This window comes from Medicago sativa, chromosome 6 (assembly GCF_051527215.1).
Source record: "Medicago sativa cultivar Bolivia chromosome 6, Bolivia_mono, whole genome shotgun sequence".
In the NCBI taxonomy this organism is placed as follows: Eukaryota; Viridiplantae; Streptophyta; class Magnoliopsida; order Fabales; family Fabaceae; genus Medicago; species Medicago sativa.
Genome location: NC_140754.1, coordinates 82,592,576 through 82,606,128, shown reverse-complemented (window position 1 = coordinate 82,606,128; position 13,553 = coordinate 82,592,576). Strand labels below are relative to the sequence as shown.

General features: G+C 33.1%; 1 protein-coding gene and 1 long non-coding RNA gene across 8 annotated transcripts; one reads left to right on the top strand and one right to left on the bottom strand.

The window, feature by feature from the left end:
* Window positions 1–3,422: 3,422 nt before the first annotated feature.
* On the top strand, window positions 3,423–11,421 carry LOC146917408 (disease resistance protein RUN1-like). Of its 7 annotated transcripts, none has more exons than XM_085719235.1 (8): window positions 3,423–3,961; window positions 4,194–5,295; window positions 5,483–5,695; window positions 5,832–6,721; window positions 6,981–7,101; window positions 8,651–8,869; window positions 9,716–9,991; window positions 10,652–11,421. In XM_085719235.1, the coding sequence occupies exons 1-4, from the start codon at window positions 3,492–3,494 to the stop codon at window positions 6,480–6,482; spliced, it is 2,436 nt and encodes an 811-aa protein (XP_085575361.1). In that variant the 5' UTR covers window positions 3,423–3,491; the 3' UTR covers window positions 6,483–6,721; window positions 6,981–7,101; window positions 8,651–8,869; window positions 9,716–9,991; window positions 10,652–11,421. The 7 variants fall into 7 exon arrangements, with proteins under 7 accessions (XP_085575361.1, XP_085575360.1, XP_085575358.1 ...); XM_085719234.1 differs by having other exon boundaries at window positions 10,535–11,421; XM_085719232.1 differs by having other exon boundaries at window positions 6,981–7,111.
* Window positions 10,110–11,941, bottom strand: LOC146917407 (uncharacterized). Its single transcript, XR_015015606.1, has 2 exons — window positions 10,865–11,941; window positions 10,110–10,789 (listed from the first exon to the last, which is right to left on the bottom strand). It is a non-coding gene; the product is annotated as an uncharacterized LOC146917407 (long non-coding RNA).
* Window positions 11,942–13,553: the final 1,612 nt, after the last annotated feature.

The window sequence follows — 13,553 nt, the reverse complement described above, 5'->3', positions numbered from 1 at the left end:
TTTACTATCACTATAATCATGTGAGACATTATTATAGCTAGTTTGACCAGGAGGAGGTGTAGGAATAGGACCAGACATGTTTTTCTCAGATCTTTGACTGTTGCACGGTTAAGTGTTACACAACAGACTAAGGCTCTAGATACCAATTGAAGGTGAGAAAAACACAAGAAGGGGGGGTTGAATTGTGTTTTGGAAAATTCTTCGTTTCTCCTAAAAACTGAACACACTGGTCAGAAGCTAAGTGAGACAGCTTCTGAAGTGATAATCAGAATCTAAATGCAGCGGAATAAAACAGAGAGAGAAGAAGAACGACACAAAGCAATTATACTGGTTCCTTCCACAATCCGGAAGTAGTCCAGTCCCCCTTGCACTTCCAAGGAGATTTCACTAAGAGTAATATCTGATTACAATTGCTCAAGCACACAAGCAAGAGACTTCCTTTGCTCAAGCACACAAGCAAGAGACTTCCTTTGCTCAAGAACACAATCAAGAGACTTCCTGCTCAAGCACAATTGCAAGAGACTTCTAACTAAACAAAATTACACAGGAAATTGTTTAAGGTTGAACACTTGATATACAATCAGAGGTGCTCACAAAACAAATCAGATACAGACTCAATGACTTAAGAATTTCTAAGATATGACTTTGAGACACAAAAATTCTAAGTGAATGCAGAACAATTTCAGCAGAGGTTTGGCACTTGTAAGAATGTTGTGAGTCTTTCGTTTAGCGTTCTTGCATTGCCAAATCTCTAAGTCTTCACTCCTTTATATAGAGGTGTGAAAGAGACGTTGTGAAATTGCCAGCACATCAAAGAGTCATTGTTGAAGCTTGATCTTTCGCCAATGATCTTTTGCCTGATTTGGTAGTTGTCCTATGAAGAACCAATTTGAAATCCATTCCTTATCCAAAGGAACATCTATGCAGGCGAAGCCGTATTCTGGAGCTGTTTTCTTGTCTTGTAGCGTGGACACAAAACAGAGTAGTGGAGAAGGTGGTTGTACAGTTCGTACAATGTCAACGCTTTCGTCCAAATTGCAAGCACATGCCTTCAAACACCTTTGAAATGACCGTTGCAAAATTCCACTAATCTTTTGTTGTGTTTTCGAATCCAATAGACAGCTTTTGCAGGGATGATTCTTCAATCCTTGAATCTTTGCAAATCCAGTTAATCTTCAGCTTCTGGTGAAATGACTTCTGATGAGGCAGCTTCTGATAACGCAACTTCTGATGATGCAACTTCTGATGATATGGCTTCTGGACCTCTTGTCTTCAGTAGCACTATTCTTCAGGAGCACTATTCTTCCTTCAGAAGTGGCTTTACTTCAGGAGCGCTTTTTCTCTTCAGTAGCACTTTGCCTTCAGGAGCGTTTAAGCTTCAATTTTGTTGTTTCCTTTGCTCTTTATTCGCTCATTCAGAATCAATAAATGATGTAACTTTTTTAATTATGGTCCTGTACACTTGAACAAATATTAGCTAGTCCAATTTACAATTTTTAATACCTTGTTATCATCAAAACTCTTTAAGGTTCATTGTTAAACACATTTTGTTCCAACACACTCTCTGAAAGGTTTATTTACCAAAATTTAGTTTTTTTTAACATGAAACGAATTAAATATAAATTTTTAAAACGACAAAAGTTAAAGATAAAATTAACAAAATCTAGACGTAGAAATCAAATTTTACGACAATTTTTTGCAGAGGACCTTTTAGTAATGTTCTTAACACGTCTGTAAAAAATTGTTTAAAAACTCAAGAGTTTAAACATAAATTAAACAAATTTGAATTGAGGGGGGATTAATACTGAATGCAGAAATTTTATTGAAGGATTAAAAAAATTATTAAAATTAAGTAAGGATTAAACTTAAAAGTCCCAATTTAATAGGGACCAAAAACATATTTAACCCTAAAATTAACAATGCAAAATATAATATAAGTACAATGTAAAATTAACATGAAAAATGGGCCATTGTTTTGTTAGTACAGTTTGCTAGCTAATTAGTAACTATTTAACGTAAAAACCTACGGTCAAGTTGATTAACCAATTGGGTCAAGTGGTAATATTTTCAACGCACGGTTGGTTCTCAATGATATATTATTGGTGATTGGTTCACACGTAGGGATATATTCCCTCCGTCCTTATATGTAAACTCCCTTTGGAGTTTTCACATTTTTTTAAAAAGTTATCAGTGTTATTAATGTGTCTGTTTTGTGTGTTAATATTACCAATTATCCTTTGTTTGTATGTGTATTAAATTTGACTTTTCATATTTCAAGACAAGTTAGTAGTATTAATTAGGGGATTGTTTAGGGAAAAAATAATAAATGCATCTAGTAATTTGAAAAAGGGTTTATATTTAGAGACAAAAATAAAGTTAAATGAGTATTTAGATATAAGGATAAAGGAGTAAAAAATTTGTCATAAGAAGTTTTCTACACTGGTCCACACGCAAGATGAGAAAATAAATGGAAAAGAGAATACAATATAAATAAATGTATCAAAAACAAAAATAATAGTTTCGGTACTTTTTTTTTTTTGACAAAATAGTTTCGGTACTTATTATGCTACTTTTTTTTCTTCACTTGTTTATTTACTCTCTTCATTTCTTTTCTTTTGATGTTTTAACTCTTGACACAAGTTTTAAGGAGGAAAATTAAAGTATATAAATATTTGTGTTTTTTTTGACTAAAATATCCTTATTTATCATTAAATTCACATGTGATAAACTTAAGGTCACAATTATTTTAATAGTTTATGGTGTTTTCCAACAAGGATAAACTTGAAAAAACAATAATAAAGGGTCATGTTAACCAGTGCCCGGGGGCACTAGTTAAGAAAACCATAAAGAGAAAGTTTTAAATTAAAAAAGACACTTTATTGACTTTAAAAGGATTGACAACACAATTTTCAATACAACACATACTATATTTAACTCTTAACTAGTGCCCGGGGGCAGTGGTTAACATTACCCATTCCTTAAAACATCAAAAGTTTTGGAATATAATTGAAGTTCTAAAACATCAAAAGAAATGAAATGGAGGGAGTATTGTTTATGGAAAATGCTAACAAGTGCCCTTAGGGCATTGTTTAAGCATCTAAAAGTAGCAATTTTTGCATTGGAAATTGTACGGTTATGACTTTAGAAAGTGTTTGACTTATATTTTCAAGACATAATTTCTATTTTTGGGTTCCTTAAACAATGCCCTTAGGGCACTTGTTAGCAAGACCCATTATTTATTTAAGATTTGTCTTTGTCCAAAAGATGAACATTAATGACATGGAAGAAATTAGTAAGAAGAAGAGGTGGTAGTACAGTGGATTGGTCCACACGGCTATAGGAGGAAGTGGACCCGAAGTGGCAAGGAAGTTTCAGAGACCATTTTTGTCATAAGTTTTTTCCTTGACTTAAATTTTCACATCACAGACCACAAAAACTTATTCATATTCTCAAACTCTTTTCTCATCTATTTTCTCTCAATTCTCACGGATATGAAATCACCTTCCTCTTCCTCTTCGTTTTTCTATGAGTTCAAATACCAAGTGTTTCTCAGTTTTAGGGACACCGACACTCGACAGGGTTTTACTGGCAATCTGTACAAGGCTCTTAGTGACAATGGAATCAACACCTTCTTTGAAGAGATTGATCTTGAAAGAGGAGATGAAATCACACCATCACACGTCAAGGCCATTGAAGAATCTAGGATTTTTATTGTTGTTTTTTCGATCAACTATACCACTTCTTCATTTTGTTTGGACGAACTTGTCCACATCATTCGGTGTTACAAGACAAAAGGTCGTCTCGTTTTGCCCGTTTTCTATGGTGTGGATCCTACTCACATCTGTCTCACTAAACATGAACAGAGTTTCCAAAATAACAAGAAAAACATGGAGCGATTACATCAATGGAAGTTGGCTCTGACCCAAGCTGCTAACTTGTCCGGCTACAATTCTAGTTCTGGGTACTCCTCTTTACTTAATTCCTGTTTTGCTTTTTGCATTTTATTTATTTAATTTCTATTCCTCAATACCATCTTAAAGCCTAAATGGGTAACACCTTTTTTATTTATGTTTTTAAACAATTATTAGTTATTTATATGTCAAAATGGTTAGAAATGTTTAATATATTCTCAGTACATGGATGTGAGTGTGTGATGTTGTTACATACTAACTTATCTTATTGGACGTGAATAGATATGAATACAAGTTTATTGGAGATATAGTCAAATACATCTCCAACAGGATCAGTCGTCAGCCCTTACATGTTGCCAATTTCCCTATTGGATTACAGTCTCGAGTACAACAAGTGAAATCGCTTCTTGATGAAGGATCTGATGATGGAGTCCGCATGGTAGGACTTTATGGTACTGGAGGCTTAGGTAAATCAACACTTGCAAAAGCAATTTATAATTTCATTGCTGATCAATTTGATGGTTTATGTTTCCTAGAAGATGTAAGAGTGAATTCAACTTCGAATAACTTGAAACATCTACAAGAGGAACTCCTTTTAAAAACAGTTAGATTGGACATTAAGTTAGGAGGTGTTTGTGAGGGAATTCCAATCATTAAGGAAAGGCTATGTAGAAAGAAGATTCTTTTGATACTCGATGATGTTGACGATATGGAGCAACTACATGCTTTGGCTGGAGGACTTGATTGGTTTGGTCGTGGAAGCAGAGTCATCATCACCACCCGAGATAAACACTTACTAGACTGTCATGGGATAGAAAAAACATATGCAGTAAAAGGGTTGAATGGGACAGAAGCTCTTGAATTGTTGAGGTGGATGGCTTTTAAAAATGACAAAGTTCCTTCAGGTTATGAAAAGATTTTAAATCGTGTAGTTGCTTATGCTTCTGGCCTTCCGGTTGTTATAGAAATAGTGGGTTCTAACTTGTTTGGAAAGAGCATAGAAGAATGGAAGTCTACATTAGATAAGTATGAAAAGATTCCCAATAAAGAGATCCAAAGAATACTTAAAGTGAGCTTTGATTCTTTGGAGGAAGAGGAGCAAAGTGTCTTTCTAGACATTGCTTGTTGCTTCAAAGGGTATAAATGGGCAAAGGTCAAAGAAATACTTCATGGTCATTATGGTCATTGCATAAACCATCATGTTAAAGTGCTAGTTGAAAAATGTCTCATTGACCATTTTGAATACGATAGTTATGTGAGATTACATCAGTTGATAGAGGACATGGGTAAAGAAGTCGTCCGACTAGAATCACCTAGGGAGCCTGGACGTAGAAGCAGGTTATGGTCTCAAGATGATATAGTTCATGTTTTAACAGAAAACACTGTGAGTAAGATTGATATCTATGTTCAATTTGTTATTTAGCTTTTAACATGACTTCGCTCTTTTTGGATTTGTATACAAGCATCTGATACTACTAATTCTTTTCACTTAATTACACATAAATTTCTCTATATCTTATTTGTATTGTGGTTGATTCATGTTTTTTTTTTTTTTTTTTTTTTGTTAAAAGGGAACCAGTAAAATTGAAATGATATATATGAATTTGCACTTTATGGAATCCGTAATAGACAAGAATGGAAAAGCCTTCAAGAAGATGACACGCCTCAAAACGTTTATTACTGAAAATGGCTATCATATTGAAAGTCTCAAGTATCTTCCAAGAAGTTTGAGGGTAATGAAAGGATGTATTCTGAGGTCTCCATCATCTAGTAGTTTGAACAAGGCAAGTTAAATAATTTCATTTTTTTTGTACATATATAGTTCCATTTCCTAATTGTATATATTTATAAATTCACTATGAGAGTATAGCGTTTGGTTTTTATTTATTTATTTTTTGTTTCTTCTATGTGTTTATGCAGAAGCTTGAGAATATGAAAGTCTTGATATTCGACTATTGTCAAGATTTAATCTATATACCCGATGTCTCATGGCTTCCAAATTTAGAAAAGTTCTCGTTTGCAAGATGTCATAATTTAGTTACAATTCACAATTCACTTAGATACCTAAATAAATTAAAAATCTTAAATGCAGAGGGTTGCGAGAAACTTGAGAGTTTTCCACCCTTACAGTCTCCCTCTCTTCAGAATTTGGAACTCTCTAATTGTAAGAGTCTCAAGAGTTTTCCAGAATTATTATGCAAGATGACAAATATAAAATCTATTTGCTTGGAGGAAACTTCCGTAGGAGAATTTCCATTTTCCTTTCAAAATCTTAATGAACTTCGTCACTTAACAATATCAGGTGACAATTTAAAAATTAACCTTCTTAGGATCCTTAGATTGGATGAATGCAAGTGTTTTGAGGAAGATCAAAGGGTTCCATCGAATCTAGAAAAGTTTTCTGGATTTCAATGCAAATCAGGGCACAGAAGCAAGGGACACACCATTTCTTTCTGGTTTCGTAAAAAGATCCCTTCTAGAACAATTATTATTATTCTTCTTTGTTTGTCAATGGCTATAAATATACTCTTTTTGACAAAGCACTTTGTAGTGTGGGAAACTCGTGCCTAAACTCGAGGAAGCACTTCTATATTATTCTTCAAATGCACAAATGGGAATCAACTGTACAAGGAGAAAAACAACATGGAGGAGAATGCCATATTCACCAATTCTTATGGAAAGAGAAATTAAATGAATATCACAATGCTTTACAATCACAATTGGACTCTTTAGTGTCAGGCATGCCGGACTTGGTGCTTACTGAAACAAATGAAAAGGCACACCATTGATAGATAGATTCCTCGGTCCAGGTACATCTTTAACTTTATCGTAAACCAAATAATTGTTTCTACCTGCACAAGTTTTTCAAATCATTAAAGACTTCTGGAGTCGGACAGTGCACGAAATGCTTAGTTTTGGCATACTATGTAAATTCATCTTGTCGAGTAATCAATATCGATCTTATATGTTGCAGCATAACTTTATATTGTGTTACTTATCACATCTATTTGAATGCATGCGACCTGCAGAAATAAGAATCCATAACTATCAACTTGAATTTTTGTGTAGCCATTACATAAGGATGCTTCAGAGGTATCAACTTTGAGGTTTGGAATCCCTATGGTCCAGAACTTTTAAAAGGTGTAGTGGAGCTTGGCAACTTTCACACAAGGTCTAATAAATTATGAAGGTTGTTACAAGTAAGACCCTTATACTTCGAAGTCATAAGTGATTTTAAACATAATCTTTATGAAGGATATTTTGAATAAGATATTGATTGTTATTCCATTGCAATGTATTTATAAATATGCATGACTTGTAATTTGTTAGGAGTATGAAGACAATTAATGTAAACGGATAGCTTGTGTCCAAGAAGTCAAATTAGATATAAACTTCATCTTATATTATAGTTCAATAGATAGCTTTTGTTTTGAGCTGGAAAATGGAAGTGGAGAATTTCGTTTCATAGCTCAAAGTTTTGGTTTTGTACTTCCAAGCCTTAGGTTAAGGTTATAATGAGTCAATTATACATCAAGAGGAGAAATCGATTGCTATAACTTAACATAAAAAGATGCCTTCTATTACTAATATTATTGTTATTCCGGAATTTTCGGCACTTGAAAAATTCAATTCGTTTCTCAATGATAATCAAATTACGCATACTAATGTTTTATCAAATTATGAAGATCTACCGTCGGGACATGCACTTTTGTTTGATCTGAAATTGGATGAGCGTATTAAAGAGTGTTTTGCAAATAAGCCTGAACTGTATGAAGCATTTAAAAATTAATGAATGGAACCCTGTGGAGCTTAATTGGAAGATATATCGTTGGAGTGAGACAGAGGAGGATGATTTGAGTATCATGTTAGTACACAAATGGGAATCCACGTATCGTGGGAGGGGTATTCACTGATCCTTATATTAGAAAGATAAAATTAGTTGACTATCTCAATGCTTCATTATCAGAAAAGAAAAGGAAACAAAACAAATTTTCAATCCTTAGGGATTTTCAGAGAAAGATGTGGGTGCAACAAAAGGAACTGATGAAAGAAGAAAATAGAAAGATGTTGGGTACATTCCTTGGTCTAGGTTCATCATAAAGTTAACCGCTTTGTTGTTATTCTCTCAATCTCAACATTCCTGGATTAATTTTTGTAATTAGTCAATTACAAATTCATTGTTTAGCTGGAGAAGTTTTTTAAATTATGAGAGATGATGTAAGATTCTGTGGATGATGTTTGTTCACTCTAAAATATTGCTTTAACTTACTGTGGAGGATGCTTTGTAGCACATACACTTCTCATCGAAGACATGTACATGTCCTACACTTGTCTGTGTTTGACATCGACACCACTGAATACATTCAAATATGTTATTTTCTTCAATTTCTACCAGTGTCGATACATGTTTTTTAATATTGCTCTACATTTAGTTGATTAAGTAAAGTGGCTTTACTATTAGCTAGTAAGCATATACGTTTCATAAACTTGAAGAAGTCCTAACTAATATCATATGCTTTCAGTCTATTTGGATTTTTAACTTTTATGAATGAAATTTAACGTGATTGCAATTGAAACATGATACATAATTGATTAAAATTCCACTAGCTTATAAGAACACACAAGGTTTACAGTGAACTAAATGCTTAGTTTTGTCGAATAATCAATACGGATCTTATCTTTTGAGCATAACTTTATACTATGTTACTTATCAAATCTATTTTTATGCATGTGACCAGAGGAAAGTTGAATCCAGAGATATCAACTTGAATTTCTGTTCAGAGGCCTCAGTAGCAATCAGGTCTGATGAATGTTTCAGATTGGGATCGGGAATCCATCCCTCAGGGCCTCGAGCTATATCCCTTTAGTTCAGAACTTTTAAAAGGTGTAGTGGAAGTTGGACACTTCCACGCAACATCCAATTAATTGCGGCGGATCCTAGGTGAATGTTGTTACAAGTAAGATCCTTATACTTTGAAACCATAAATGCTTTTAATCATAATCATTATGAAAGATCTTTTGAAAAAGAAACTGATTGCTATACCATAGTAATATATTTATAAATATGCATGACAAGTCATTTCATAGGGTGTATGAAGACCGTTATAAAATGTGTATCTTTTGTCCAACAGTTCAATTTAGATACAAACTTCATATTATATCACAGTGAAATAGATAGTTCAAGTAATTAAAAATTGCAAAAAAAAAAAAAAAAAACTGTTGTGGAAACATTTATATGTATGAAACTCGATGGTATAACGAAGCCTTTGTCCTATCAAATTATGTTTTGATTTGGCAAATGGAATTGGAGAATTTCTTTCCATAATTCAAAGTTTTGGTTTTGTGCATCCAATTGAAAAAAGTTAATTTAATTCAAAGTTATTTTTTCTTCTATTTCTTTTTGATGTCTTTCAGACTGGTACTCCGTTTCTCTTTAATGTATCTCATGAATTAATATTTCCTTTATTCATATGACTTATAAATCTTTTAAAATGAATTTCATTTTATTTTCCCATTTTGACCGTAACATATTAGAATTTTCTGGTTTCTGCATAATGGTTTGTATGCCAATTTCAAGAGTGGATCCTCTCATGTTGAAATAAGCATGAGTAAGTGATATCTATAATATCTACCTTTAATCTCCCTATCGGGACGATTTCAGTCTGTTGGTAATTTAAACACTCTCTCTCATGAAATTGAACATAGAGAATCCATTCCCGACGATTTCAGTCTGTTGGTAATTTAGGCAACTTTTCTCTAACCAAAACTAAGCATTTACTTTTTCTTTGTCTATACATTGTCAGGAACCCATCTGTATTCATCTTGCTATGTGCATTGTCATGTGACATGTCTAGAGATTGCTCGCACCACAGAATCCGTTGGTTGTTCGAAAGGGCAGTGAGTAATGCTATGCTTTGAGCTCAGTTATACTGGTTACAGAGTTTTGAGAATTTCAATCTTAGTACACAAACTGGAATCCGTATAGAAAGAGTAAAGCCGATGAAGATCAGAACTCGAATGTTTTCGAGACAGAACTTGTGTAGCGACAACAACACTGTATGGCTCTTGTGATGAATAAGGTATTCTTGTGTAAAAACACTTTTCTGCCAAATCAGTTTTCTGATACAGAACTTGTGTCGCAGCATAAGCAATTGTATGTATGATTCTGACAGATGGTTCATCTTAAATCTCTATTCAATGATGTTAACTTCCATTTCTCAAATAAAGTGTTTGATTATTAATTACAACTATACTTTGAATATTCTCCTAAAAAAAGTATTGTCGATATTATATTATAATAGCTTTTTGAATATATGATACGAACACAGTAGTAGGACATAAGCACCACCAATTCTACAAAACATTTGTACCATCAAGAATGGGGACTTAGGCAAAAGACATTAAAATGAGAAAAAAACTAAGAACCCCCTAAGAGGCTAAAATCCACTACCCATACTTTCCATATTTTAAGTAATTACAATATATAATGACAGAAATTATTAGAAGATATAAATTAATATTCAGATGATCAACTTCAAAAACCTTAGCACATATTTGATGAGTGTATTTTACCATAATAAGTAATTAAAGGGATATTGACATTGAACCAAACTGGTTTTCAGCTCTTATTAGAAGTGAGATAGGAAATGGTGAAAGCACCTTACTTTGGAATGAATTATGGAAGGGTAACCAACCGATCAGTTTCTATTTCCTGAACTGTACATAATGGCTGTGGACAGATGAAATACCGATGCAATACCATGTCACAAAAGTGGATGTAGGCAGGAAACAAAGAGGTTTGGTGCTGGACTGGTGCTGGCGGCGAAATCTAAATGGGAATGAGCACAGAATGGTGGAAAATTTACAGCTGCAGCAACCTGTATCGGATGTTGTTAAATGATTGCCGGAGAATGCAACAGATTCTCGGTGAAAGGATTTACAGCTGCAGCAACTTGTATCGGATGTTGTTAAATGATTGCCGGAGAGTGCAACAGATTCTCGGTGAAAGGATGTTATCAAGAGCTGTGAAATTTGTGTTTTTCGCAATGATTTTGACTGTGAATTATTGAAGGCAGTGCAGAGATTATGGCTCACATTAGAGCCATAATAAAAAATGTGTTTGTTTGGAGACTCTTAGAAGATAGACTTTTAACCGGTTCTATTGTGAGGATTCCCTAAGGACATTCATTGACGCGATCCCTCAAACATTCCATCCCGGTCAAATGTTCGTAGTTCTGCTCACTGACGCAATGGCGGAAACATCACAACACTCGACCTTCAGCTTCAGTATCCCTGGTATCTCCATCCTAATCTTTGATACTGACGGTGATCAGTGCTGATTTCTTTCTCTGGCGGCGATTACCTGCTACCAATGGACCTTATGTTTAAATCTATATTATTCCTATTTGTTGTAAAATCTTAGTGTCCATGTCTAACTATTTGTTCTATGGTAAAGAAAGTAGTGACTATTATTTCAAATAATTTAATATAAAGTTGTGCCTTCGTAATATGTTTAGCTTCGCATTGAATCATTTATTGTTTTAGCTATGGACAGTGTACAAAATTTCCTCTAACAGAAGCACAAGAACAAAAGGTTTGTTATTTTGAAGAGTATGCAGGCACTGTCACTATTGATACATTTAAGTTTGGGTATGTTTATAAGTAAATTTTAATCAATTTTTTTAACAGTGAGATGATGTATATTCTGGACGCTTGATGGTTTGATATATATGAAAAAGAATTCCTTGCAATTATAAGTTTTTTGTTGATATAGTAACGGCAAGTGAAAAGGAAATTTCAGCACTATATGCCAAACAAAACTGAAGAGAAAAGCTATTATTGAAAAGTTAGGTATGCAGGAACATGTGACAACCAGAATCCATATGATCGGCGTAACCGTCATCCGACGAACCAAAATCTTCATTCTTCCCTATCATCACAAACTCTTATCTTCCGTTCCTCTATGGCTCAGTAACACGACAGCGATGAAAATTTCTTACCTCCAATGGAATGGAGAAAGAGGAGAGGAAGATAATTAGAGGTGTCAATATCATGGGGCCTTGAAGTTTTGGCCCCAGCCCACATAGTAACGGGGCTTAAAAATCCACAAGATTAAAAAGCCCACATTCATGCAAGCCCACAAATCAAAAGCCCTCAAGGCCCCAAGCCCCAAAATTTCTATAAACATTTTCTTTTAAAAATTTTTTTAAAAAAAAAACTATTTTTAAAGTTTTTTTTTTATTCAAAACAACTTATTTATACAAAATAGCTTATTACGATTTCATTTTAAAAAACAACTTATTCAAAACAACTTATTTATGCAAAACAACTTATTTATACAAAACAACTTATTTATGCAAATCAGCTTATTCGAAACAACTTATTTATACAAAATAGCTTATTTGTGCAAAACAGCTTATTCAAAACAACTTATTTATACAAAACAACTTATTTGTGCAAAACAGCTTATTCAAAACAGCTTATTTATACAAAACAGCATATTCCGATTTAATTTTAAAAAATAACTTATTCAAAACAGCTTATTTATGCAAAACAACTTATTCAAAACAGCTTATTTATGCAAAACAACTTATTTATGCAAAAACAGCTTATTCGAAACAACTTATTTATACAGAAAAGCTTATTTGTGCAAAACAGCTTATTCAAATCAACTTATTTATGCAAAACAGCTTATTTGTGCAAAACAGCTTATTCAAAACAACTTATTTATGCAAAACAGCTTATTCGAAACAACTTATTTATACAAAATAGCTTATTAGTGCAAAACAGCTTATTCAAAACAACTTATTTATACAAAACAGCTTATTTGTGCAAAACAACTTATTCAAAACAACTTATTTATGCAAAACAACATATTTATGCAAAACAACTTATTCAAAACAGCTTATTTATGCAAAACAGCTTATTCGAAACAACTTATTTATACAAAATAGCTTATTTGTGCAAAACAGCTTATTCAAAACAACTTAATTATACAAAACAGCTTATTTGTGCAAAACAGCTTATTCAAAACAGCTTATTTATACAAAACAGCTTATTTGTGCAAAACAGCTTATTCAAAACAACTTATTTATGCAAAACAGCTTATTTGTGCAAAACAGCTTATTTATGCAAAACAGCTTATTTGTGCAAAACAGCTTATTCAAAACAACTTATTTAAAACAACTTATTTATACAAAACAGCTTATTTGCATAAATATGATTATAAGTTTCAACAAGGAGCAACATATATATCATGATGACTTTGTTAAGTGATAAATATGTAATATTAATGTAATTATCATGATGACTTTGCAGTTATTGGAAATGGCCTCTGCAAGAAACATTGCTTCAAAATGTTACCTGAAATATCTCATGTTGTTCATAGCATTGAGATTGATGACATGATTGAACCAGTAAACAACATGTTTGAAATTTATAGAAATTGGGAGCTTCTAAAGAGAAATCATAAAGTCTATGCTGTACTAGCTTGTGAGGCTGGAAAAATGACTATGTTGATGTTTTATTATTGCATGAATTCTAAATTATCACATGACCAGGGAACCTAATGGTACCTGTTGAGAGTTTATCCTTATCAAACTGCATGTTTTACAGAAAAATAATGTATTCGTTCACTTGTAA

Coding starts and splice junctions, on each gene's coding strand:
- LOC146917408 (XM_085719235.1), top strand. CDS start 3,492: ATGAAATCACCTTCCTCTTCCTCTTCGTTTTTCTATGAGTTCAAATAC. Junction 3,962..4,193: donor GGCTACAATTCTAGTTCTGG/GTACTCCTCTTT, acceptor GGACGTGAATAG/ATATGAATACAAGTTTATTG. Junction 5,696..5,831: donor CATCTAGTAGTTTGAACAAG/GCAAGTTAAATA, acceptor GTGTTTATGCAG/AAGCTTGAGAATATGAAAGT.